The sequence below is a fragment of the Poecile atricapillus genome, chromosome 1, assembly GCF_030490865.1.
Source record: "Poecile atricapillus isolate bPoeAtr1 chromosome 1, bPoeAtr1.hap1, whole genome shotgun sequence".
NCBI lineage: Eukaryota > Metazoa > Chordata > Aves > Passeriformes > Paridae > Poecile > Poecile atricapillus.
In genome coordinates this window covers 98,309,585-98,333,768 of record NC_081249.1, presented here as the reverse complement: position 1 = coordinate 98,333,768, position 24,184 = coordinate 98,309,585, and the positions used below count along the sequence as shown (strand labels likewise).

Here is a 24,184-nt window from a genome sequence, read left to right as displayed (position 1 = left end):
TCAAAAAACTTTGGCCTTGAATTAGTCAGTGTTGTAATGTTATTAATTTGAGAATCATGACATTAAGTCCAAGACCCACCCTGGCCAGCATACCCAGAGGGATTGATATTTTAATTGCTTCAAAACTAAGAATATTTTGGCCCTTTTACCTTATGCTGTCCTGAGATGTCTGGATTGTAGAGATCTCAGAACAAGCTGTGCTAATCAGTGCTTTCTGTTTCAGCTTCACAATGAGTGCTCAGCTGACTCTCTGTGCTGTTTTCTGGGAGTCTAGGGCACAGTTCAGCATCTTGCTGAAGCAATAAAGCCCTCAGGTTTTTTCTTGTTGACTTGGTGATTTCCCAGAACTCCTACACTTTCAGCTGAAATTGGCCAGCAGTGAAATAAATGTTTCCATGTGTGTCATATTCTGGGCTTTGAGTTACTTTTTGGTTGTAAGAGCAAAACTTTCATTGTAGGACTTCTCTGTTACAGAATCAAGAAAATTAGGTTGTTTGTAGCTGTTTTTTCTTTAAATTGACATTAAGCTGCCTTTCCCAGAGGGACCAGGCTGTCAACTGGGTGGGTTTAATCACTTCTAAATTTAGATGTCCGTAACACAGATTTGTATTGATGAATCATTCCATTTATAATTAGCACAAGAAAAGTTTTTTCAACATCTATTTTAAGACATAATGAATTGTAGCTTACACATGCCATTTACTATAAAGAGCACTTAGAATGTAGCAACCTACCTTCAATTTGATAAATCCCCTCTACTAATGCCTTCATCAAAAGGCTGAGACGTAAATCATTCCAGGATATTCTTCAGTAAATATTTTATTAAGTGACTGTTAGGCTGGAAATGTTTCTTGTCGGGTTCAAGTCCATACTTGCTTGTGTTTACAAGAGCTTTGAGAGCACTCCTTGCTCCAGTACTGCCAAAGGAAACACAGAAGAAGGCTGCTAGAGGTGCTTACAGATCAGGAGCTAGCTGAGGGTGTGAAGTACACCAGCCAGTTCAGTGAGGCACTGGAGACTGTGTGCTACGTATGTCTGCTACCTATGTCAGTCAGAAATACACTATTTCTGGAAGGGAGACACTTCTGCTGCAAGTACTTCTATGTCTCTGCACAGAGAGGAAAATCATCCATCCATCTTTCATGTCCTTCCCAGGAGAAACCAGCAACGTGCCATAGATTCACTGCAGTCCACCCTGGATTCTGAAGCCCGCAGCAGAAATGAGGCCATCCGGCTTAAGAAGAAGATGGAAGGGGACCTCAATGAGATGGAAATCCAGCTCAGCCACGCTAACAGGCATGCTGCAGAAGCAACCAAGTCAGCACGTGGTTTGCAGACACAAATAAAGGTACTGGTGCCCCCAAGAACCCAGTGGTTCCTGCAGGCTGGGTTTTCTTAGCACAGGCCAAACCAGCAGTGGTGATGGTAAGAGGGAAGCAACTCCCAACAGTATAAAGGGAAAGCCTTGGTGATCATGTCTGGCATAAGAGAATACTGAAATGTGGGTTTCTTCTCAGACTTACATACAAGCTGGACGAGATCCAGTCATAAAACCCTTGCTGGCTACAGCCTCTTGCAGGGGCAGAAAGCTACAGCATGAGGAACTGAAAACCTGTGATTTTCTTTTGAGCTTGCAAGGCTTCTAAAAGAAGTGAAGAGCAAGTGGATTGTCTGGAGTACAGGGAGTGTGTGTATATTCAGCTTTGTTGTTTGCGTCAACATTTGTAATAGCTTAAAAAAAAAAAAAAAAAGAAGTGTTTCTTGCCAAGGCACCTCTTCTGTTGTCTCCTCTCCCAGACCCACCAGCTCTAAGAGATTTGAGCACACAGATTTTTTTTCCTCCATTGCACCACATACCACAAAAGCTATTCAGCTTACAGTTTGGAAATAAAAGTATAATAAAAGGCACTGAAATTCTTGAGATTGGTCCCAGGTAACCGCTGCAATCTGGATTTCTGTGATATAAGGACAGAGGTTTGAAATGGAGTCGTGCTGCTTTATTTTAGGAGCTTCAGGTGCAGCTGGATGATGCAGGACATGTGAATGAAGATCTGAAAGAGCAGCTGGCGGTCTCTGACAGGAGGAACAATCTTCTCCAGTCAGAGCTGGATGAGCTGAGGGCTTTGCTGGACCAGACCGAACGGGCAAGGAAGCTGGCAGAGCATGAACTGCTGGAAGCCACTGAACGTGTGAACCTGCTTCACAGTCAGGTTGGCTTTTTCTGTGCCCTCTCCCTCACTGGTTAACCTGAGCCCTCTCTGTTGATCACTGACACTGTTGGTCCATGGCCATCACAAGTCAGACACACCCTGGCATCCCTCCAGAGGGAAAATGGGGCAGAGGAGTTACTCTGGAGTTGTTCCAGCTGACTCCAAGTTAGCTGGGACTGATGATTCATCCAACTGTTTTAAACAGCTTCCAGAAAAAACACCGATGGAAAATAAAAAGAATGAATTTCATTTCTTTCATTCTTCCCTGCTGTAAAATCAGTTTCCTGCTTTAGTTAAGCCATGTCCTTGACAGTGAGGCATTTCTCTGGAGCACAATGCAGGCTCTGCTTTTGTGGTGTTTGTCAGCAGTGAAAGCCACAGGGCTGGGCTCTCACGATAGGGAGATGATGCAGGACCACAGGACACACCTGCAGCAAAGTGCTCTCTGTGCCTGCAGGTCTCCATTGAGATCAGCCTTTGGGTGTTGTCCAGGTAGACACCATTTCTAGGGTGCCATGGAGGGGCATGTCCTGATTTGGCAGCATTTTTACTAAAACCCAAACCTTCTCTTCACCAAATAATAATCACGAAGAAATGAAAATGTGCTACAGGTTAGCAATGTTTTGCAGTATTTTCTACAGTCCATTGGTAATGTCATTTTAATCACCTCACTGGCTAATTAAGGATCATTAATTTACCAAAATGAACAGCTTCATTTATTCTATTTCAGCCTACTTCTTATTACTTCATCTGAATCAAAATCTGAATATTTACAGCTTTGAGAGTATTTTTAATATTTCTTCAGTCTGAAGCTACTTATGCTAGTAAAGGCAGCCCTTACCACGTACCTCAGTCTCCATTCCCAAATACTGCTCTGAATAATCCAGAAGTGGCAAAAATCAGGAAGCCTTGGTGTGCTATGGTATTTAAAGGAATTGTCTTTAATCATCCCTTTTCCTCCTTTTCCACTATTCATTTGGGGAAAACTTAATAAAAGAACACAAGCCTGATCAATCAAAAGAAGAAGCTGGAGGGTGACATTTCCCAGATGCAGAATGAAGTGGAAGAATCACTCCAGGAGTGCCGGAATGCAGAAGAAAAAGCCAAGAAAGCAATCACAGATGTAAGTAGGCTGGCTCCTTGTTCACTTCTTTTCATACCACAGCACCTAAGGACACTGTAGTGTAGTGAATGTCACAGTGAATGTTACTTGTAGGCACTGTAAATGAGAACCCTAGTGGTATAGGACAGGCATAAAAAAATAAGAAAAAAGGAGAGGTGGAATCTGAAATAAAAGCATTAGAACAGAGAGGGGGAAAAAAAGGCCTCCAAGGTTTTTCTGTCCTTCCATTTTCTCTGTCTGGGTGAGATATGCACACAGAAGGAATTCTGTGGACCTTTGGCTACAGTGAACTATCCAGATAAGGGATAGTTCAGGACTGATCTTCCACCATTTATTCTGAAACATAATCCAAAAGCATATGGGACTTCCTGTAAAATGTATCTGTTTTTCAGGCAGCAATGATGGCTGAGGAGCTCAAAAAGGAGCAGGATACTAGTGCTCATTTAGAGAGAATGAAGAAGAACATGGAGCAAACCATTAAAGACCTCCAGAAACGACTGGATGAAGCAGAACAAATAGCTCTGAAAGGTGGCAAGAAGCAGATCCAAAAACTGGAATCCAGGGTAAGTTTGTGATCCAAATTCAGACAACTGCCTTCTGCTTGCAGAATTGGCACCAGATCGGTAGCCCAGTGCTGCCTGATAAGTTCACAGAGGCCAAGAATGGGTAGTATGGACACTTTCCTCTGTTTCAAAAATGCAGGTGAGCAGTTCTTGGAGTCATGCTTCCCCTTCATTATCCAGCTACTGACCAGCAGATGAATAAAGCCCTTGATTAAAAAAGAATTAAAAGCCCCAGCACCTAAAATCAGCAAAAGCCTCTCCCAATGCTTACTTTGTTAAAGTTTTTTGGACTTCGCACATGTCTGCACCTATGACTGATGGTGCAGCTGGAATACTTCTGTGAAAAAACAGAGTGGAAAGGTTTTGATCTCTTCCTGAAATTTGACTCTATGGAGATACCTATCAAGTCAGAGTTTCTTGAACTGTGAACCAAATTATCTGCTGCTTGTTCCTCATGCAGGAACATGTAGTATAACTGTTCCTTTTTTGCAGGTTCGTGAGCTGGAGAATGAACTTGAGACTGAACTCCGTCGCAATTCGGATGCCCAAAAGGGAGCCCGCAAGTTTGAGAGACGCATAAAGGAGCTGACTTACCAGGTATGCAGTAACCACCAGGTCACTGGCAAGAAATGTCATGAACAGCCTCAGTTATGGATGAGGAGTGGCCTTAGTCAGAGCTTTCTGATTGCAGGAAGCTTTAGGCACAGGAGGAACATCTCCCTAGGGCATCCATCACAGAATGCTTTGGGTTGGAAAGGACCTTGGAGATCATTTCATTCCAACACCCCTGCCATGGACAGGGACACCTTCCACTAGACCAGGCTACTCAGAGCCCCATCCAACCTGGCCTTGAACACTTCCAGGGATAGAGCATCCGCAGCTTCTCTGGGCAATCTGTGCCAGTGATCATCATCCTCTTGCCTGATTTGCTGTAACTAATGTTAGAAAGCCTCTGTTGCTGAGATTTGGACAGTTTTAGCACAGTATTAATATGGAACAGGCTCCAATGACTATTTACAATGCAGGGGAAGAAAGAGCCCAGCTCTCTCTCTCAGCTGTGCTGCTGTTGCTGAAAGGAGCCAGAAGGACTCAGGTGACTCTAATGCCCTGCTCAGCGTAGGGTTGCTGAGTCCCAGGGCTCTGTCACCTATTATTGAGCAGCAGGGTCTAGTCTTGAGCCTCCTGCAGGTTTGCTAACAGCTGCTCATGCTGCTTGCCCTTCAAAAAGGGCCTGCAGCATGGAGCACTTATCCTTTTGCTTTGAACAGCATTAAGGAGATAAATCCATCCATCTGCCTTAGGAGATTATTTAGCCTCCTACCTGTTGTTTTACTTGGAATTTTGTATGTAGAAGCTGAAGGTTGGTTTATCTTATTGGTATTTTTTAATACAGTGTGCGGGCAGAATTAGCTGGTCCCTTTGCTTATGGAGTGTGACAGCTTAAAACGAGGCTGTTTTTACCAGGAATGCCTGCGAATCAAACTTCAAATTATGCAAATTACATAGTTCTAGGCTCAGCCGTATCTGCTTCAATATATAATGACACGCTTTATAATGACAAGCGTGCTCCTCACCCCTGAGCAAGGAACTCTGCCTGTATCTGCACACCTCTGAAAGTGTGTGCACATATATATCTTTATTTATATACATTTATATTTACACATCTATACATGAGAAGGGTACTCTCAGTCTTCACCCTCCACACATCTTCAGTGATGACATAGAAATTTTTCTCATGTGTACACAGGACATGGCTAACTTGTGCCTTGAGCTATAAGTTTCTAAAATATGTATGGCATCCATAATTATTGGATTGTGGGAGATGCTTTAAGCCTTTTTACTCTATCAACTCAAAATTAATGGTGTTTTGATACAGTCAGAAGAAGATAAGAAGAATCTTGCCAGGATGCAGGATCTGATTGACAAGCTACAATTAAAAGTGAAGAGTTACAAGCACCAAGCAGAGGAAGCTGTAAGTAACGATTTGGGCCTTTTTACCTTTGAGAGATGTATTGTCCTAAACCCACAATCTTTTATACATAGAAACTTCTAGTACAAATACACATTTTGTGTCCATAAATATTTCTTTTTATATCTATGTAAGCCCTGCTTATAAAACTGTATTTATATTATATATAAATTAAAATATATAGTATATGTGTTGACTATATTTAAGAAAAAGTACTCAATTTTATCCTAAGACTGCAGTACAATTTGCAAGAGAAAGGGAGGAAAGGAAAGAATAGGAAGGAGTTTTTTCCTCCTAGCCCCTCAGAAGACATGTTGAGAGCCTCTCAGTTCACTTAATGTGGAAAATCCGTTAGAAATATCAGCTCTATAAAACAACACAATCTCAGTTCTGCAGGAGGCAAGTGGTGCCCATACAGCTGTTACCTACTCATGCTGAGCACTTTCCATCCCACTTGAAATTAAAAGCTTTGTTTCATGTGGACAGGAGGAAATCAGCTACATTCTTTTTTTCTCACCAGGAAGCTCAAGCCAATCTCTACCTCTCAAAGTACAGAAAACAGCAACATGATCTTGATGATGCTGAAGAAAGGGCTGAAATAGCTGAATCTCAAGTTAATAAGCTGAGGAGCAAGTCAAGAGATATTGGAATGAAAAAGGTATGGTCATATGGCATGGGGTAGATGTGTTTAACACACAGTAGTGGATGTTCTGTATCTGTTACATCTCTGAAAGTAGTGTAGACTAGGATAAATTCTTGGGTTTCTACATTTTTTTGTTTCACTCGGCCCTTGATTTTACTGGTCAGATGCTGTTTGCTAACACTGATTGCAGCTCTGGAAATGTAGCAGAGTGTTGCCTCACCAAAAGATGAGCTCAGTGGTACACACAGAGGTGGCAGCTCCACAAGAAGGGTCTTGTGGCAGCCACGGCAGGAGCTGCCAGGAAACACATTTAGGTGGAGAAGGGCACTGTACAGATCACTTTGATCCTGTAGTATTAGAAATACCTTGTCTACTGCTACCAGTACTCATTTCCTGGATACTCTGGGGGCTGTCATTCAGAGCACCACCATCTATTGAAAAAGGGTTGTAGAAGTCCTCTGCCTTCAAAAGGATCTATACAATCTAGAACGAGGACAGGATACCTGCATTGTCAGCTGGAATAAGATGGCAAAGGTTGGCTAGATTGCTGCTAGGCTATTTCAGATACAAACTAGTAATACCAGGGAACAAGAAGCATTAGTGAAGCTTTGGTCACTTATTTGTGAACTTACACTAAAACCCCTCCACACTTCTATTTTTAACAGTTGAATACTATCTCAATTGCATTTCAGGTTCATGAAGAGGAATAAAAAAGTCCAAGCTGACAGATATGAGAAAATACTTGACATAATCAGGCACAACTGAAAGCAGATGTATGAAAAAATAAGCACTTACAGAAATAAACATCAAGTGAAAATCCAAATAGACTGTACAGCATATTTCATTCATTCATTTATTTGTGTTTCTATTTTGCCAAGCCTCAGGGATCAATAGAAGATTACATCTCACCAACAGCCAACTTCATTATGTTGGAAAAAATCCTAATTGGCAGATCCCTGACAAAATCAAAACTAAGGGCAAATCCAGTCATGCTTCACAGCCTCACGTATTTCATATGCAGATTGTTAAAGCAGCTGTCCTGGTTTATGAACAGTACCTCTCAGTTCACTCTCTCAAACCACACTGCCACTCTCTTGCTCTCCCTCCTTTCCACCTTCCCACTCCCAGAATGGAGTTGGGAGTTGAAAGCACAAAAGGTGAAAGATCACAGCCTAAGAACAATTTCCTGGAACCAGCAATGAGATAAGAAAATAGCAACTAATAGCAACAATATTAATAAAATAAGTGTACAAAAGAGAGGGTGATGCACATGCAGAAACACTCACCATGGACCCCTCCTTGAAGGAACCCCTTTTACCCCAAAGAGAGTCCCTCTCCCCACCCCAACCCCCCAGTGAAGTAAGGTGGTATCAAATAACATTAGGGTTCTGGTCATGCCCCCTCATGGCTATTGCAAAAAAATAACCCTGAGCTGGGTGGAACCAGGACAGCAGCATAGGTTAAACCTGTGGAAGGGGACAGCCCTTGAAGCCGGGATAACCCAGCTTGCATTTGTCCTGCCCAGAAGACCCTGAGTTTTGGAGGAGAAGGGAAAGTAAATATGAACAGTCAATTTATAAGCTTCCACTACCATGAGTCAAGGGACTTCTCTTTGTCATCTACAGGCCAGGCACAGGAGATTGTGCCAAGGCACACCTCCCTGTGGCTCAGAAACAGAGAATTCTCTTAGATCTTTTCTGCCTTTAAATAGGGAACTGGTCCACGGTGGTTTAACGCCAGTCAGAAAATTAAACTCCAAATAAGCCACTCATAAACTTAAACTCCAAATTAGCTGCTCCCCTTTCCCCCACACCTTTCTGGTAAGAGAGAGACAAAAGCAGAGACCACAGGTTGAGATAATTTACTGAAAGCAAAAAGCAACAATGTTAATAACAAAAACATACAACAAAAAAGAGAAGATGCTTTACCCACAAAGAGGTGTTCACTATCTCAACTTAGTTCTATGTGGCAGCTGTGACAAAGACAAGATGGTGGACACTCCCTGTAGGTCATGTCCATGTGGTTCTCTGGGACAAGGACAAGATGGCAACTGTTCCAGTGCTGCCAGCTCCACAAGTTTTTCCAGACAAAGACAAGTGGCAACCATTCCCACACACCACATGGCCCCACAGGACAAAAGCAAGATGGTGGGGGAGGTTCCCACAGCTAACATTTCCTATCCCTGAGCCCAAGACAATGGAAAACAATGAGAGACAAACCCTGGAAAGCTGGATCATCCATGTCACAGTGGCCATTTTCCAGACTGCTGCACTAGGCTGTGCTTGGCAGCATTCAGCTCCTCACGCCTCAGTTTGCCACTGTTTTGCTCCCCACAGCTCTTCCCACTCTGACATTTCTCTGCTCCCCCCGCCACTGGCAGCCCAGCACACTCTGCTGGGCTCAGACTCGCTGCTATGGATAGCAGACGTGGTCTTTGCTTTAAAATAAAATACTAAATGAAATGAAAACCAGTGAGCTCTCTTGTCCTCATCCTGGAAAAAAAAAAAAAAGCCAATCTTGAAATTTAGGGATTTCTTCTTTTCTAGAAACTTCTTTGTCCCTTTAGGAATCCAGTTTTGCATGCTGACTTGTCACAGGACGAGTGGGAGCTTCAGTCAAACCCTGCCTTAAATTTAAGAAATCACTCTGGCCCGTAAGTTCTAAGGATGGCAGATTAGATCTACTTATAAAATGGAACAGACAGGAGGTAACACATGAAAGGTTACATCATCAGAGTTACTTATGACACAGTATAAAACAAAAGAACTACCAGTATATTACATAAAACAGTGCATGATATTAAGGTACATTAAAAGTAGTAAATGAAATATTCAGCCTCCAGAGGAGTAACTGCAAAGCAGGCCTTCCTGCTCTGACAAGAAATCACATGTTTCCAGGAAAATGTGCAGAAGATTTCTGCTTTGAGAAAGTTTGATGCAGCTTATATAGTTTGTAAAGGTAGGTGCCTGTCAGTCAGAAATTCAGTTTCTCTTTCCAGATCTCACTTTCACAGTAAGATGCTTATTGTCAGCTGGGAGATGCCAGGCCAATGGTAATCCCATGGTGCCAAAATAACCCACTACAAGACAGCTTTGCCTGGTTTGAATTAATTCACCAGTTAACAAGCAACAGATAAGCTCATGTGGAGGGTGAGATGCCCTGCTACACGACTTTTCACACACAAGTGTCCATTGACTTTTTTTCCTCCATGTTTGTCCATTACTGTTGCTCAGAAAATCACATTTCCATGTGTTTCTTATTGTAATTCAAAGGGGAAGGTGAAGGAACTCTTTGTTCTTTTCATCACCAATCTCAGTAGTATCTGTGTGCAGAGAGCTATTTTATTCCTGTATGTCAAGGTGTTCATATGATTCCTCTCTTCCTTTTTTTCTAGACAAAATAAAAATACTCGTAAGAACTACTGATGTGTAAAATTAATCCCCTAGTGGGAACAGAACAAGGTTCTAAAGATAAGTCAGCATTTTCCATTTTAGCATTATTTGAGTAAAATAAGCATCCACATGACAGTGCAGAAATAATTCCTGTTTTCTCCATCTTGTCCTCCATCAATATAACCAGAGCTGAGTTAACCTGTAAACTGTTCCACTTCCTCTGATCATGATATGTTTGAGGGTTCAACAGGTCTCAAGATAACTTAATCATGCTTAAATTGTTTAGACAACCGCATCTCAAAGTATATTATCATCTCTAAAGCATGTTACAATTGTTTAATAAGCAAGTGAATCTCTATGTAGAGAGAAAAATGAAAAAAGACTGAGGCATAATCAGAGTTTTCTTTCTCATGTGTTCTTGCTGTACCCCATGGTACCCATCATAAAATGTCTCCTGAAGCTTACCAAATCCAGACTGTGAGAAAACCTTCAGACACAGGGAGTTTGAAGGTAAATCTCTCCATGGGTAGGGTCAGGCACAGAAGGATGGACTAAGAACTAAAGTTTGGATTTTTAAGGATACTCACTTCAATTGCAAAGGAAAGAGACAGACTATTCTAAGACAGAGCCAACCTACTGCAAACACATGAGAATAAAATGCATCCACTTGAAGTTGTACTCCAGTAAAGAGGAGAGCTGTGCAGAGAGATGAGGTCAGAGACTATATGGTTCCAATGATCTACTACACAAAGCAATTTAGTATCACTTTTCAAACATAGGTTTCGACAGGCTTTGACATTGGATACAATTAAACAGTAATTTGGGCCCTAATGAAGATCTAAGGTAAGAGCATTGTTTGAGAAACTTCACATTTTGATTTTGATTCTTTCTGGTCTTAAAGACAAGAAAATTCAGCAATTCAATCATTCTTTAAGCAAGTTAATGGAAAATATTTGTGAGGGGTAACCAACTCTTTCATCCTTTTCTAAAGCACAGAAGTGTATCTGATCAAAGGAAGGACTTGTTGACATTGTTATAACCAAAATACTGTTGCATAAATGCACCACGGAGGGCCTTCGGACTTACAAAATAGCAAGAATGAGAACAATTTATTTATGCTGAAACTTATCTTCCTACATTTTCAGTCTTTTTTGTATGAACAAAAACCTATGAAAATACAATTTATAATTTGGTCAAATAGTTGAGGTCTGGATTTAGGTTTTTCCATTCAATTTCAACTGGGGGTCCATTTTGAGGAGGTGGTCAATGGGTTTCAATCTCCCACTGCCAGAATTACCTTTCCCCACTTACTGCTCAGCTCTTTTGATTTCACTCCTGGTGGCCCTTGTCCAGACAGCCTGTTCACATTGGGACTGTCTTCCCTTTTTCTTAAAAGATCAGCCTAGCAAACAATGCTAACAAGTGTTGTTGCTTATTCATAATTGTCTAGCTACAGCTACTGATTACCAATTTTTTCAAAATAGAAGAGTTTGGCTCAAACCCTCATTCAACTCATGAAGGGCTTGGTATCCACAGCACCTTAAAAATAAGTATTCTAATGAGTGTACCTACCTTGAGATAGCAAAGTACCACTGTTGCCACTGCACCAAACACTCCTAGCACAATTATCCAGAAGTTACCTGAATTTTCTTTAAAAATACATCTACAAAACAGAAGTGCCTTATATCACAAATATTCACTATTGTTAAATAAATATATCAAAGCTATGGGGTTTTTTTCTAATTTATAATCTGAAAGGTATGATTTAGGGAGAAAGAAAGATTAAAAGAAAACTGAGACAAGGACAACAATGTTCAGGTTACCTGACAAATAAGACATTGAAGTGATACTTTACTGACTTAAGTGTGAATAGCCAAAAGCACATTATTTTACTTAATTGTGCAGACAGCAAATTCCATGTGTGCTCACGGGATAGGATTTGACAACTTCTTAATACAAGTCCCATTTGAAACAAATCAACTGCCCAGTGTGCTGAACACTTTGTCCAGGTGCAGTGCTCAGTGCCATTAATAGCACTGGTTATTTACAGTAGAGCAGCTCTGTAAATGTTATCCAGCCTGGATCATAAATTTCATTACTCTGGCTGCAAAATCTTTGTAACTTTAATCTGAAACAATGCCCAGCCTCATAGTGCAACCATGCAATCCAGGTGGACACAAGAAATCTGAAATGAATGAAAACCATGGATTCCACAGGAGATCAAAGCCCACCTAGAAGAAACCTCTGCACAGCACCAAACTGTCAGAAGAATTGTATGGGTCTTCTACCTCAGGCTATCTTTCTCCTGCTGTGTCTTGTCCAAAGAATTTGAAAAATTCTGTATTCCTCTGGAAATTTCCTATGGATCTCTGGAAAACAGCTAAAAAATAAGAGCTGCTAAGACAGAGCATTTAATCTAGTCATTGTCTTTACCACTGCTCTGTAACCACATGCCTATGTTCACACCTTGTCGATTCTTTTAGAAGAGCAGCAACCCTTCCTCATGCAGGAGAGATGATTTTAAATTCATCTTTTTCCCTCTCAAAAGCCTTCTTTCCAGTGCACCTTGGAAACCCTTCTGATGGCTCAGGAGCTGCTATGCCATGACTGCTATCCAACATGGTCTAGCCCACTCCCTACTGTCTTCAGCGGCTTATCTGCTTTCAGGCTGTGCTGAAAGCTACAAAGGTGCTCATCTGTAGTTGTTATTACTTATTCCACCCCCTTTTCTGTTATATTGCCTCTATTTTTTATGTCTCAGTGGCTTGCTTCAAGTTCTCTTCTTTGTTTAGGAAAGGAGCCCTATATTATTTCTGTCTTTTAGGTGATTGTATTTAATTGTGTGAAATGTCTGTGTGCTACTGCTGTATGTGCTACTGACAATGAAATAACTGTAACTAAGATTTCACAGCTGGGAATTTACTATAGCTCATAAAAACACAGGAATGCATTTAAACATATATATCCCAGGCCTAAAAAAGGCCTGGTGCGTAATATTAAAGCTTTAAAAATAACTCCATGTTCTCGATAAGATTTCTTCTGCAGCCAAACTTACACCACATGCTTTGGGCTTCCCATCATCTTTCTGCTACATTTGAAGCTGTGTTTGCTGTCAGCAGAGCTTTTAGGACAGAATTCTGAGCCCTGCTATGTCCTCAGCTATGAGAGCAGTTGGTAGCAACTGAAGGCAGCCACTGATTTTGTAACCTTCGCCACAATAAGCTGCTGACTGAAAAACTTCTAGTCTTTAAATAAACACATCTTCAGTAACTTTTTTTATCCCCCTGAGCCAACAAAAATAAAATATGTATCTCTTCCCCAAATGCACCAATCACACAAAGATAGTTTTTCTCAGTATTGTATAGATTTCTGATTGACTCTTTGGCTGTGCATTGCCCTAATTGTCCTCATCTTCTGAAATGGAAGGAGCAGCTACTTACCAAAGTGCAAAGTTCATACAGCAAGTTTTGTGCAGGGAGGTGTTGAAATATTACACAGATATTCTCCACTGTCACCTGCAGTAAGATGATCCAACATCAGTGAAAAGTAATTCTCCTTAAGCTGGACTTGAGGCTGGTGAGAGTGAGGTGTGCTATTGAAAGAGGCCAGGATGAGGTCACTGCATTTCTGTGTAATGTCCAGACAACACTGAAACAGTCAGTGCTTGCAGTGTCATAGCCCTCTTCACAAGGAATTATTCCTTCCACATTAAACAGGTGGTCTGAAACAGATAAAGAACTCTTTGCACTTTTTTTTGGAAAGTACTGTGAAGGTTATTTAGACATTTTCTGATTTTTTTCCTGAGGTTTGATACTACCATAAAAAAATACAAAAACATATTTCTCTTCTTTGATATTGTATTCAAATATCACAGTATGTTTCTAGAAGCATCTGAAGATTTTAAAAACAAACCTATTTTACCCTAAAAAAATCTAATTGATATTGGCAATATGATTTTATTTTTTTTTTACTATTTTTCCCCTAATTAAGGGCTCTCATTAATAGTGATTCAGTCTAGTCCAGGTTACTGTGTAAAACAGCAGGAAATTTCACATGCTGGGAGCAGAGAGAAAATGCAGCTGATCAAATACCTGCACATCTGAAGCAAAATGATAAAAAACAATGTAATTTAACTAAAAGAATGAAAAGATTATATGTAGCCAGAAATAACTTTTAGCTGTGGTGAACTTAAGTACTTTACTTGTCTATGTTGAACATTTAACAATTAATTAATAGCTTTAAAAAACAGGAAAGGGAAGGAGAAGGCAGGTAAGTGGAATTAATACCCAATATACAAAATACTAATACAAGAAAAATTAACATCATAGCACAACTATTGATTTGACAGCAGGGTTTGACAGCAATGGTGGCTGGCAGTCAGCTGGAGCAGAAGTTAATAGATTATTTTGATACGGTATAACTTCACTTGCTTTCTGTGGGGGGGTTTAATGAAGAGATGTGTGGGGCTGAAAAATCATGAAGATAAAAAAAATCAAAATTGTACCCCACACTGCTATTATAGAAGCAAAAAGAAAGCAGTTTGTTTTCCAAATATTCTGCTGAGGGTTTAGATGGATGCAGGGAAATGCAAATACATGCATAATGAAATGTACCTTTTGTGGATCAGAGGCATAAATAACAAAACAGACACAGTGCACTTGTTGGCTACTATGATGCCATACTTGAAATCTTCCATATTGTAAACTATTTCATGGAAATTAAAAACTGCACTCTTGTTCTGGAGCTTATACAGTGGGTTAGGAACTGAGAGTCTGGGTACCCTTCAGGGGGTAATCAGGGTGATGGAACCATCCATGCACATCTCACAAGAGAACTGCTCTTGCATTGCTCTTCTTTCAATTAAAATTATTTCCTAAGAAACAGGAGAGGTTGAAAAGCACCAATTATTCATTTGAACTGAATTTGCAATGAAATTCAGGAGGAAGACAAAGCAGAGTTGAAATTTCATAGCCCTGCTTTTCCTTGACTAAGAAAATGAGCTGCTGTTTGCAAAAATGCAAACTGTTTGCTGCTCTCCATTCCCATTCACCCCAGAACTGAGACTGGTACTTAAGGATGTATGTGAAGAGAAGTACAATGAAAAGATCAAGCAGTACCAATAAAAGTCTGGCAAAAAAATTGGAAATGGACAGAGTAAAGATCATACTCATCTAGAGCAGCAGGAAAACTTTCACCTCCCACACAGAACCGACATATTCTCTAAGGCTTCCATGTATTTTGTCCAATAAGCAAAATTCTTTTATTGATAGAGGGTAAAGTTTGTTTATTGGGCACCTCTTAAAATGTGAAACTGATATAGAGAAGATATTAAGAATTAAGGTAACTTATAGAAGGGTGAGCTAGCCCCTCTCATTCCTACTTCTTGGAAGGAACTCGTAATGCTGCGTTGTAATTCTAACAAATGCCTTTCAAAGAGAAAGGTATATCCTTTTGCACTGTCCCATATCTATGTTGCCCCACTGCAGAAAGATTGTCTTTAGTTTGACTCTGAAACCAGCTGTGAAATTCAGTAACAATGCAGGAAGAGATTTCATTCCTACCTTGCATCTTCCTTTAAGAAGCCCACATTTCATGATGGAAATGAATATGACAGTAGTATCTGTCACGTTTATAATGTCCTTGTCACTTCTAAGAGAATAGAGAACTCCACTCCTAGTTTCCTCCCAATCTGACTCTTAGATGGATATACTGCCTTCTACCCAAGATATATTTGGTGCTGGATAAGTGAGAAAGGCATGGCACTTCAGCCTCCTTTCTGTGTTTGTCTTGTGGTATTCCAGGACATAAGAAGAAGAAACTGTAGATGAAAAAAAAATAATTTTAAAAAAATAAATCCTACTAGTTACAAAATAGTTTTTAACTTGAAGTGATTGCTCTTTTGAAATACCATTGGGGAGAATAAATACAGCTGAGAATAAAACTTAGTCTGTGTTTGATTTCAGAAAAAGCACAGCTACTTACAATGCCAATATTTGTACTGTTCTGAGAAGCCACATTATGTGTACCACATAATTACCCCTTAGAAATCAGAGGGCGGTAGGTTATGAAAACAAGTGCTGCACTAAAATTTTCAAATCCATTTTACAACATTTCACCAGAGAAAAAAAATTGCTTTGTAACACCAAAAGGTGCTCTGCTGGGTTGGAGGATTTTGATTCCTTGTGGAAAAACAACGCAAGGAAATCTGTTGTTGGCATCCAATTTGTGGTGGTGCAATCCAAGGGTTTTTGATGTCTTACTGACCTCTCATGCATAGCAGCACTTCCACCTTTGTTCCATCTTGTGCTGTTCCCAGGTAGCAGGTATAAGAACCGTTGTCAGTCATGGTCAGGTTAAGTTTCAAGGAGGCATTTCCACTAGGGATGTTCTCCTGGAAAAGGTGTGTTCTGAGTCTGTAATTCCAGCTGATCCTTCTGCTGGTAGTAACTGTGCACTTTTTTGCTCTCTTTGCTCCAGTGTATTACTTCATCATGCCTAGGTGGGAAATGACACGGGAGGATACAATGCTTGGAAAACAGTCCTGTTACTTCTTCCTGTTCTGTACAACCTAAAGCCCATAAGTACAAATGAATAAATTTAATCCAGTCTACAAGTATCTTTCTGCCCTCCTGTATCCCTGACAAAAAAATGCTCTTGCAGTTGTGCCAATGTCTCTTTCATGGCTTTTCTGTCATATGTGTCTCTTGGGATAGCAAGAGTGTCCATTCAGTTTAATCAGGACTATAACACACAGCTCTCCTCTTTGAACTTCTAATCTGTTTACGTAGAAATCCCAAGTAAGCACCTACATATTCAAATCAGCACATTGCCACCTTACCATCTGAACTTCACACCTTGTTTCCACACCTTGAACCACATCTTTTCCACCTGAGACTTTAAAAGCCTTTTGAGCTGTGGCTTCCTACACGTTCAAACATTCACAGTGCCATGCTGCAATGCCCCATGTTACCACCAACTCACATAGTGCCAAGCAGTTGTACCATCACAGGAAAAAAAGACAAGGCACTGCAACTGACAGGAAGGACAGAAGTTCTTGAAACAGCTTTGCCACCACAGACACCATCAGGAAGCTCTGTCCCAGCCCCTCGAGATAATCAAGGTGCGCATTCCACAAATTCACACAAGTGGCAGCATCTCATTTCCCTCAACATTTAACTTAGGCATTGCTGGCACACAAGAGCAATTTAAAATTAATATTTTAAAGAACTGACTGCATTGACTTAGCATCATCATGTCAACCTTCTTGGCCAAGCTCAGACAACCTGTTGTGCTGGTAGTAAGTGTTGAGGGGCAGCTGCCTTCTCAGACATTCTGATGCCCTCTCCAGCTCATCTGGCAGAACAGTCCAAATGACTTTTCCTTAGTCTTCTCAATGCAAAGTCAGCCAATTTTCTGCAAACCGTTCTCATTCTGAACTGAAAAGCACTGCCTGCTGAGCCATGGGGCAGAAACATTGGCAGGTAACAGTCTGGGGGCCAAGGTGCCCAATTGCCACAGCCATTGACAAGCAGTCTTTTGCTTCAGAAGGGTTTTATATTACCCAAAATCAATTTTTTACCATTAATAAGTAGTGTTTGAATTCATTAACTCTCCTGAATAAAAATTAGTAATAATGGTCTTCTTTATTACTTTTCAGCTAAAACCTACCCCAAAGTGTAGCACCAATGTGAAATAAACAGATCATAACAGCTGGTATGTTCTGTCCTTCCATTGCTTCATTGGTTTAGAATCATGTCAAACTGGCAAAATAAAAGCAGGGGAGAAGATCTGTATAAATGGATATCAAAGACATGCCCATATCACAATTTCCTTTCTACAGCTTGCTAAGGATAAAAGGTCTTCGTATCACATTTTTTTGTTTGCAACAGACTTGGTGCACATTTTTGGCCTTAAACTCATCCACTATATGATCCTATGCATTACATAATGGTGGAGGCCCTCTCATTACCTTGTAGCCCCTTGCAGATTGATATGTTAATTTTAATAAATAGAAAGTATTTACTCTCAGTGCTGTTGCAGGGCTAGGGAATATTAATCTTCTTCATTCCTGAACAGGACACCAAGGAAAACTGGTCAAATAAAATTTGTAAAAGGATGTAAGGTGTCTCTCATCAAGCCTGACTTTCTTTACTTCTTAAAATATTTTTCTGATTACTGCAACATTTGACTTTCTGGGGTGGGAAATTTTACTGTATTTGCAAATACTGCCAACATAGAGAACTTTTCACACCTTTTACCCTTTCAAAAATGTGTGCATGGAAATCTAGGATAGGAATGCAAAGAAGGAGGAGACTCTCTCATCATATCTTCTGTTTTGTCAGACAGCAACGAACTGCAACCTGTCATGCATAACAGAAAAAGAATAACCTTACTGTAACTATTACCTGAGTGGAGCAAGAATGTAGAATTTACTATCCTAAAATACAGCATACCCCAGTGAAAAATTACCTCATGAGTCAACTTAAAAAGACTTTAAGGGATTTTCCCTGGTCCTTTTTTACTCCCCAAAAGGCAGCTGTAGGTACCATTTCTACACAGGACACAGATTTAGCCAGTCTTGCTACCCAGACCTTTTAGTATTACGAATAATTTTGACTGGTGTGTGAGACTGTATCTGTGGTAGATGTGAATCTTAAATCCCAAAGATTTTTGAGTATTATTTCTTCTGAAAATCTGAAAAGTGTGATTGTTTTACGTATTCTCACTATTCCTTTAGGAGAAAAAAACAGAACAAAACAAAAAAAGAACAGAGGCATGAAAACATTAAATCTGAGACAAAACTAGATGCAATGGTAAAATAAACATATATGATATATAATTTTGTTCTATGACAGCAACCATTGCCAGTGTCTACCTTCTTTAGCCCTTACATTATCCAGTGGGGTACATCATGTTTTATTGGATTTTTTGCTTATTTACCTACAACTTCCAACTTGATCAACACAATATACTGTGCCTGATGTTTGAATTTCAGAAACTGCAATCAGTGCTGTATTTCCCTTGAGAGAAATACAGGGAGGGATCTGCCATGTTTAATTGCCAGTCGCCTTTCATTGGCAGCGATGCTCAGAGTAACATGGTTCCAGTGGTTCCTCTGTGATGCCTTTGGGGGCTGCATGGACAGTGCACACTGCCTCCCACCTTCCAGCTGTGCCCCATAACCCTGCTCCAAAATACACAGCTACAGCTACTTAGCTGAAAATTTTCATGTTCAGCACAAACCTTAGTTTTTGATCTCATCAGAGAAAAATGTATGCTGGTCTGTAGAAAAATGTGAGGACTGTAGGTTCTGGCCAGTCTTTTCAGCCAGTTCTGGGGTTTTACAGGAATAAAGAGTGTGTATGCTGCTAATTAGAGTCACACTGCAAAGAATTGAACAAACATGCTTTTCCTGTTTGTCACAGATGTAAGTGGCACAACCAAGAAATCATGCCCCGAGGCTTTGTAGTGAAATATCAATATGAAATTATGTATACAGACAGTGCACAACTAGAATTAAGATCACTAGAGTCATGTTAGTCACTGATGCTCTAGTTCTCAGGATAATTATTTCATACAGAATCACCACAGGCTCCACTGGAAAGCAGCTCAGCCACAGTTTCTGAGAGCAAGGCAAGGTGCTAAAATGCATCTCCAAAGACACTCTGAATAGCTCAAACAAAGGTAGGGAGAATGCAGCATTTGGTCACTACAGGAAAAGAACACATGCTTGCTTTTTCTTCTGTTACTCAGTGACCAAAGGGTATCCAAATATTTCCTCATCTTTGAGCTTTGCATTCAAGCTGAAACCTGGTCACAGAACTCCTGCAGCAAACAGCCATCAGGATTGGTGGCTGCTCAATGTACTTTCCTCTGTGACCTCTTTGAGAGAAGATAGGCATATTGAAATAACCTTCTTTCAAATAAAATTAATTTCTTTGTACTTCTGATTAATTCATTTTCAATGCAACTTAACAACAACAACACAGACACACTTATGAGGACTGGGAAATACCAGAAGATTTTAATTTTTACCGACAAGCAAACAAGAAAAACAAACATATAAAATTCTCAAAAACACATGTTAATCACACACTGCTAAAATCTCCTACCTGCCACAATGATACCAGCTTTCTAGAATTTCCTCACTGAACCTTCAGAGGATTTCCTGTAGTAAAACAGAGGAGTAATTCTCTGCCTCCCCACAATGAAACCTTTACAACTTAAATGCTAACTTCAGTTGTTGAGAAATACTCGCAATGGAAGAAAGTTTCCACAATCTAAAGGTCTCTCCCTGTTGTACTTTGCCTCTCTCCAGCTGCACTCTGAGCGCCCCACCTGCATGGCACAGGGCTCAAGTAACCAACATACAAGTCCGTGTCTGTCTGTTTGGGGACTTTTTGATTTGGGTTCTTTTTCCCTTTGATCTGAAGATTGATGAGAGGGAGGCGGTTTTTTCTCTCGTTCGGTCTCAGTTGTTTATTTTTTCTTATCAGCATTACAAGGTACAAGGAGCTATGTGCACTATGATAGAAAAGGGGTAAAATGGCTAACAAAGATCTTCTTCAAGGTCTTTTATATGTCCATTTACCCAATTAACAGGTGCCAACTAAATTATTTTTCTTAGTGACCCAATGACCCAATACCTGTGTACTGCACTGTGACATTTTCTACCCAATCACCTACTACTACCCAAACACCCCTAGGAGAAGAACATGAAGAAGAAAGAAGGACAAGAGACAACACCCTAAATCCTCCATCTTGTCTCCTGTTCTCTAAACTACTTTTTCACCCAGTGATTTAAGAAACTTTCTAATCTACACATTTACACATTTCCTATCTAACTTTAACATTTGTTTTCATGTATCACCATGAAAACATGCACATGAATTTCATATAATATGAAATTCAGTGTTTCTTTGAATCCTGGAACTAAATATTAAAAGTAAGGGCACACAGTCTGTATCTCAGACTCCAACACGTGTCCATCCTATTAAGGGAAGCAGATGTTTCTACAGTGAGAGCTACGACTCAACGTGAAGATTTCACAGCTTTTGTGTTCCCATCTTTGGGCTTAAAAAACTTTTTCTCTTAACCATTTATTTTGCCTGGCAAACCCAAAGCTCCTGCAGGCTGTAACAGAGGAGATGAGGCAGCAATATGATGCTTACAGCAGCCACGATGCCGCTCGGACACATGCAGCGAGGTCAGTTCTCCGCGGGCACAGGAGAACAAGAACATAAGGTAAAAGTAATCATGACACTCTTCTCAAAAAGTTGGTCACCTGAAACAAGAAGTAGGTGCCTAGAGCTGCCTGCAGGGTTAGGTAATTATTTTCTAACAATATTTTAACAGTGACTTTTTCTCTCTGGACAATTCAAGACTTGTGTGTGCCATCTGGTTTCCAGCAGAACAGAACGACTAAAGTAATTTCGGGAAGAGGGCTTACAAAAAACCCCAAATAAAGTTCAGGAAGAAGTGGCAAGAAGGGGTGTCTCCCCTCAAAGACGTGGTGCCAGGAATACACAGGTGAGGTGTGTCTTGCATTCACAGAATTATTTCGGTCGGAAAAGGCGTCTGAGATCATTGAGTCCAACCTTTCACTGATAAACTCCTCAACTAGACCATGGCATTAAGTGACACGCCCAGCCGTTTCTTGAACACTTTCAGGGATGTCTTTTTCAGGTGATGTCCCTGGGCAGTTCATTGCAATACTTGAAAACCACCTCAGTGAGGAAATCCCCACCAGTATCCGATCTAAACGTCCCTTGGCGCAGCTTGAGGCTATGTCCTCCTGTTACTAGTCAACTGGGAGAACAGGCCGATCCCCACCTGGCTACAACTTCTTTTCAGGGACTTGTAAAAGTGGTACTTTTACAAGTAAAAAAGCCGCTTTCCTGAGCGGCTGCTCATGGGAGCCGCACTTCACACCCTTCACCAGCTCCAGTACTCCACGCTGGACACGCTCCAGCACCTCAAAGTGTGTCTGGTTGAGAACTGTCCAGAGCTGGACACAGCACTCGAGGTGCCTCACCAGTGCCAAGCACATTCCCGAGGAGCTTTCCCACCCGCTGCCTTCCCCAGCCCGCCGCTTCCAGCCGGCACCCGCGGCTAGCGCTGCGGCCCTCGGCTGCCGAGCCTCACTCTCCCGCACATCCGGCCGCAGAACACCGCACCACTGCCCGCTCCGCACCTGCACGGAGCGAGACGCTCCCAAGTTTGCCTTCGGCCAGGGAGAAAAGTTTAAAAGCTGCCGAGCTCCCGTGACGCCGCTCCCGGGCTGAGAGGCGCAGTTTGGGCCGCGCGGGTTGGCTGTGAGGCCTCCCCGGCGCCGCCCCGAGCGCTCGGAGGCGGTGCGGGCCCGCCCCTGTCGCTGTGGTTACGGGTAAAGATGGCGGAAGAGGGCGCTCCGGGCCGGCGCGGGGAGCGGGAGCGGAGCGAGGAGGGGCCGGCGGAGCGCGGTCCCGGCGCGGCTTTTCACATGTTCGTGCTCATGGAGGACCTGCTGGACAAGCTGAAGCTGCTGAGCTACGAGGAGGAGGCGCTGCGGCGCCACAACATGCGGCCTCTCTCCAGGTGCTCCCGGCCCGCGCCTACTCCACGCCCCGGCGGGAGGGCGCTGGCGTGGCCGCGGGCGGGGGCGGCGGGCAGGAATCCCTCCGGGCCATCGGAGCCAAGCGAAGGGAGGCGGGGCAGGATGCCTGGCTCAAGGGAAAACAGCCAGTTGCAAAGTTTCCCCTGTGAGCTGGAAGCTTTCAAAACGCGAGGCCCCGCGAAAGGCTGAGATGCGATAAGTAAATAGTTCTTTGACCTTCCCTGCCCCCGGCAGGTACTGGATATCCGCATGCCAGGATATACCTGTGCAAAAACAAATTCTACCTAAATTCCACCTATTATGCAGAAAATAGCTCTGCCTAAATTCTAAGTTATTCTAAATAGCTACATGTCTTGAATTCAGACTAGCTATTCGTGGGCTGTGTGTATTTTTTGACCCTTTAACCCTTTACAAAGAAGGTCTTGGATCCGTTGTTGGTAAGGCTGAGGTTTGCTATCCAGTACGTACTTGTTACATATGTAACGTTTTTTATGTCTTTTTTTAATATTATGGTGAGAGACAGGAAGCCTGGGGAACAGGACCAATGTGCTCCCAACATCACCTGCCCAAATAAGTTTTAAACCCATCTGTAAATTTCAGTCAGGCTCCACAGCAGGGTGGAGAATTAAGGGTCACAGAATTAAACTTTTTATAAGCAACAATTAATAAATAATTAAATTGGTAAGGGAGTCAAAGTTACTCCCTTTTTGGGAAGGAGGCTTAAGTGTGAGTACAGTGGCTGTAATTGGGTTCTAGCCTGCTGTTGAATCGTTGGAATGTTTGGAGCAGGGCAGCAAACCTTTGTGGACCTTAGTGAGTAGCTGTGCCAGTAAAAGGAAGCGTTTCCAGAAGTTTCTAGTATCCACTGCGCGTGTTGTTTATGCTTTAGGGGGAATAACTGCCTGTGGTCTGGTTTTATGGACTGAATTCTTGTTAGGTTCAAATATTTGAATTTGGTGCGATCCAAATCAGTTCCAGTTTTCATTGCTCTCCAAAGCAACCCAAAGCACAGTAGGTAAGACACAGTAGGTAAGTAGAAGGATCGCTTCAAAGCATGCTCCTGATCTCAGCTGAATTTGCAGATGTGGGAATACGATCCTCTTGCGTCTCTTGAGGAAAGCGTGAAGGGGAGGTGATTTGGGGAACCTGGCAGCCAAGTCTGGTGTTGACTAATAACTTACTCAAAGCTGGAAAGAAGCAAGCTGGGTGTAGAAAACTTGGTCTGTTGTGGTCATGTGTGAAACCAGGCATCCTGAATTTATTTCAGATTGGTTACTCATTGACAAAACAGGGTAAAGAAACTGCTCCATAGCCTGTGCTTGCCTATAATGCTGTAAGAGCTCCAGAAGCTCACAATACGTACCGTTTGTCTCCTTTTTAAACAGGCACTACTTTGCGCTGCCCACCAATCCCGGTGAGCAGTTCTTCATGTTCTGCACGCTCGCTGCTTGGCTGATCAGCAAAGCGGGACATCCCTTCGAGCAGCCGCAGGAGTGCGATGACCCCAATGCAGTGATTTCAAATGTGCTCTCAGAACTGCGGTCCTTTGTGAGTGTCACATGGGCTCTCTTCCCAAGTGTGGTGCAAACACCTGCATTCCCTTCAGAAATAACAGCAGTCACACTGCTCTCCTGCTGGGTCTGGTCACAAGGACTGGACAGACTTTTTCCTGGCTGTAAGTTTGTACTA

The 24,184-nt window shown here is 41.8% G+C and overlaps 2 protein-coding genes, 1 long non-coding RNA gene and 1 pseudogene across 6 annotated transcripts in view; 2 read left to right on the top strand and 2 right to left on the bottom strand.

Moving 5' to 3' along the window:
- MYH15 (myosin heavy chain 15) overlaps positions 1-7,331 on the top strand; it is a 45,555-nt gene extending 38,224 nt beyond the window's left edge. Inside the window, exons 36-43 of the mRNA XM_058836214.1 lie at positions 1,156-1,348; positions 2,007-2,210; positions 3,208-3,333; positions 3,726-3,896; positions 4,389-4,493; positions 5,773-5,868; positions 6,386-6,523; positions 7,201-7,331. Coding sequence (XP_058692197.1) covers positions 1,156-1,348; positions 2,007-2,210; positions 3,208-3,333; positions 3,726-3,896; positions 4,389-4,493; positions 5,773-5,868; positions 6,386-6,523; positions 7,201-7,218 — 1,051 coding nt within the window. The 3' untranslated portion in view covers positions 7,219-7,331. The remainder of the gene's footprint in view (positions 1-1,155; positions 1,349-2,006; positions 2,211-3,207; positions 3,334-3,725; positions 3,897-4,388; positions 4,494-5,772; positions 5,869-6,385; positions 6,524-7,200) is intronic.
- Positions 7,332-8,353: 1,022 nt separating this feature from the next.
- Positions 8,354-22,166, bottom strand: LOC131578043 (uncharacterized; annotated as a pseudogene).
- The window catches only part of IFT57 (intraflagellar transport 57), a 13,605-nt gene continuing 11,561 nt past the window's right edge, over positions 22,141-24,184 (top strand). Inside the window, exons 1-2 of the mRNA XM_058836369.1 lie at positions 22,141-22,476; positions 23,881-24,043. Coding sequence (XP_058692352.1) covers positions 22,292-22,476; positions 23,881-24,043 — 348 coding nt within the window. The 5' untranslated portion in view covers positions 22,141-22,291. The remainder of the gene's footprint in view (positions 22,477-23,880; positions 24,044-24,184) is intronic.
- The window catches only part of LOC131578050 (uncharacterized), an 18,913-nt gene continuing 18,762 nt past the window's right edge, over positions 24,034-24,184 (bottom strand). For all 4 annotated transcript variants that reach the window (XR_009277368.1, XR_009277363.1, XR_009277365.1 and 1 more), the window contains one exon: positions 24,034-24,168. This is a non-coding gene — a long non-coding RNA (uncharacterized LOC131578050). The remainder of the gene's footprint in view (positions 24,169-24,184) is intronic.